General features: G+C 58.6%; 1 protein-coding gene across 1 annotated transcript in view; it reads left to right on the top strand.

Moving 5' to 3' along the window:
• Window positions 1-2,310, top strand: part of MPV17L2 (MPV17 mitochondrial inner membrane protein like 2) — a 5,002-nt gene extending 2,692 nt beyond the window's left edge. Inside the window, exons 3-6 of the mRNA XM_017839024.1 lie at window positions 3-4; window positions 283-573; window positions 663-791; window positions 1,733-2,310. Coding sequence (XP_017694513.1) covers window positions 3-4; window positions 283-573; window positions 663-791; window positions 1,733-1,801 — 491 coding nt within the window. The 3' untranslated portion in view covers window positions 1,802-2,310. The remainder of the gene's footprint in view (window positions 1-2; window positions 5-282; window positions 574-662; window positions 792-1,732) is intronic.
• The last annotated feature ends 660 nt before the right edge of the window (window positions 2,311-2,970 follow it).

The following is a 2,970-nucleotide window of genomic DNA, read 5'->3' as shown; positions in this document are numbered from 1 at the left end:
AGGAGTTAGGCCTTGATTTGTCCCCTACAAACACAGAAACATCCACAGCAGCAATGCAGCACGATTTGTGTAGAATCTTGAAGTATCCTGAGTGGGAAGGGACCCCCAGGGATCATCAGGACACCCCAACAATCCCACCCTGTCCCTCAGAGCGTTGTCCAAGCCCTCCTTGAGGACTGGCAGCCTTGGGGCTGTGCCCACTGCCCTGGGGAGCCTATTCAGTGCCCAACCACCCTCTGGGGGAAGAATTTCCCAATATCCAACCTAACCCTCTCCTGACTCAGCTCCAGCTGCTCCCTGGGTCCTGTCCCTGCTCACCAGAGATCAGTGCAGCCCCTGTGCTTCCCCTTCCATTTCCTGGAGCTCCCTCCCTCTGGATGGTGCTTCAGTGCCCTTCCCTCCCGTATTGAGAGGGTTTTGGGGGCCCTTTCCGTGTCTGGCACTGAGATGGCAATTCCCATCCATGCTCCCACCCCCACTGACTCTGTCCCCCCAGGCATCGGCACCCTGGAAGGTCAGTCTCTGGAGGAGAGCTGGGATGAGCTCAAGGAGAAATTCTGGGAGCTTTACAAGGTAAACCCACCCCTGAGCTCTCCCTCCCTCCCCTGGCACATCCCGTGGATCCAGTGGGAATTATCCAGCTGGCTCCTTGCTCCCCACAGGCCGACTGGTGCGTGTGGCCGGCGGCTCAGCTCCTCAACTTCCTCTTCGTCCCTCCCACCTACCGGGTGGTTTATGTCAACGTGGTCACCCTGGGCTGGGACACCTACCTGTCCTACATCAAACACAGGGTGAGTCCCCTGGGCTGGGACTGTCCCTGTCCCACCCCAAACACTGTCCCTGTCCCACCCCAAACACCGTCCCTGTCCCACCCCAAACACCCAGTGAGTCCCCTGGGACTGTCCCTGTCCCACCTCAAACACAGGGTGAGTCCCCTGGGCTGGGACTGTCCCTGTCCCACCTCAAACACCCAGTGAGTCCCCTGGGACTGTCCCTGTCCCACCTCAAACACAGGGTGAGTCCCCTGGGCTGAGACTGTCCCTGTCCCACCTCAAACACTGTCCCTGTCCCACCCCAAACACCCAGTGAGTCCCCTGGGACTGTCCCTGTCCCACCCCAAACACTGTCCCTGTCCCACCTCAGACACCCAGTGAGTCCCCTAGGCTGGGACTGTTCCTGTCCCACCTCAAACACTGTCCCTGTCCCACCCCAAACACCCAGTGAGTCCCCTGGGCTGGGACTGTCCCTGTCCCACCCCAAACACTGTCCCTGTCCCACCTCAGACACTCAGTGAGTCCCCTGGGCTGGGACTGTCCCTGTCCTACCTCAAACACAGGTATAGGACTGTCCCTGTCCCACTCCAAACACCCAGTGAGTCCCCCTGGGCTGGGACTGTCCCTGTCCCACCTCAAACACTGTCCCTGTCCCACCCCAAACATCCAGTGAGTCCCCTGGGACTGTCCCTGTCCCACCTCAGACACCCAGTGAGTCCCCTGGGCTTGGACTGTCCCTGTCCTACCTCAAACACAGGTATAGGACTGTCCCTGTCCCACCCCAAACACCCAGTGAGTCCCCCTGGACTGGAACTGTCCCTGTCCCACCCCAAACACTGGGTGAGTCCCCTGGGCCAGGACTGTCCCTGTCCCACCTCAAACACCCAGTGAGACCCCTGGGCTGGCACTCTGACCAGTCTGGAGGGTGCCCAGCTGATCCCATTATCCCTGTTTTCCAGCCTAGAGCCACCCCAAGCCCCCAGCAGGACTCTCCTCAGGAGGAGCAGCAGCGCAGTGCCAGGGCATAGAGAGGTGGATGTGGCGCTTCCAGAGGCTCCTGCCTGCAGCAAATGGCATTTTTCGGGGGGGCATTGTGGCCCCTGGGGATTGATCAACCCAAGGGGAGTGATGGCTGGAGACCACCAAGGCCAGACCCCCCCCAGCCACGTGCCTCTTGCTGATTAACTCATCTGCTAATTAGGATGGGTTGGGGTTGTGTTGGTAACAATCTCCTGTTGCAGGATGACCTGTAAAGTGATTTCTTCTGGGATTTACCCCTGGAGCCGGGGTGAGGAGCTGCTGCAGCCCCCAGGAAGGGGCTCTGGTGCTTTCCCTGGCTGCTCCAGGCTGGATTTGTTCCCTCGTCTCCAGAGCAAACTTGCTCCTCTCCAACCTCCTCAGATCCACTCCAGCCACTCAGATCCTCACTAATTAATCAGGAAGGAATTCTTCCCTGTGAGGGTGGGGAGGCCCTGGCACAGGTTTCCCAGGGAAGCTGTGGCTGCCCCTGGATCCCTGGAAGTGTCCAAGGCCAGGTTGGAACAACCTGGGCTAGTGGAAGGTGTCCCTGCCCGTGGCAGGGGGTGGCACTGGATGGGCTTTGTCCTTCCACTCCAAAGCATTCCATGATTCATTTTGCCTGCTTGGCAGAGGGAGGATGCCCCTCTGCAGCTCCTCGTTCCTTCCCCTCCTGCTTTTTGTCTTGCAGCTCAAGGATGGAATCACTCCACTCCCCCACCCTCTGCTCCTGTTCCCCCCATTCCCCCCTTTCCACCCCCCCTGGCTGTGGGGGCTGGAGCCTCCCAGCTGGGATATAAATAGGGGTGTGATCACACCAGTCTGCTCTGCCGAGCCTGGGAGGCGGCTGGGAGGGGGGGTTGGAGGCAAATTTTAGCAGGATTTGGACCATCCCATCCCTCTTCTCCCAGCCCTGGGCGAGCTGGACACTCCCTGCATCAGCCAGGAGCTGAATTATTTCCAGTATCAATGAAAACTGCCTAAATGTGATTTTTTTTTTTTTAATTTAGTTTTCAAGCTGTGCCTTAAGGCTCTGCTCTCGTGCCTCCTGGTGTCCCACCCCTGCAGGGACACAATCCCTCCTTCCACAGCAGCAGGAGCCAGCTGGGAAATAATTAAAAAAAAACCCCAAAACCAAATAACCCAGATCATTTTGGCTCCTCTCTGACAACTCAGGGAC

The sequence above is a fragment of the Lepidothrix coronata genome, unplaced genomic scaffold (assembly GCF_001604755.1).
Source record: "Lepidothrix coronata isolate B3197 unplaced genomic scaffold, Lepidothrix_coronata-1.0 Scaffold371, whole genome shotgun sequence".
In the NCBI taxonomy this organism is placed as follows: Eukaryota; Metazoa; Chordata; class Aves; order Passeriformes; family Pipridae; genus Lepidothrix; species Lepidothrix coronata.
The sequence above is the reverse complement of the archived record's forward strand: the minus strand, read 5'-3'. Positions and strand labels throughout refer to the sequence as shown.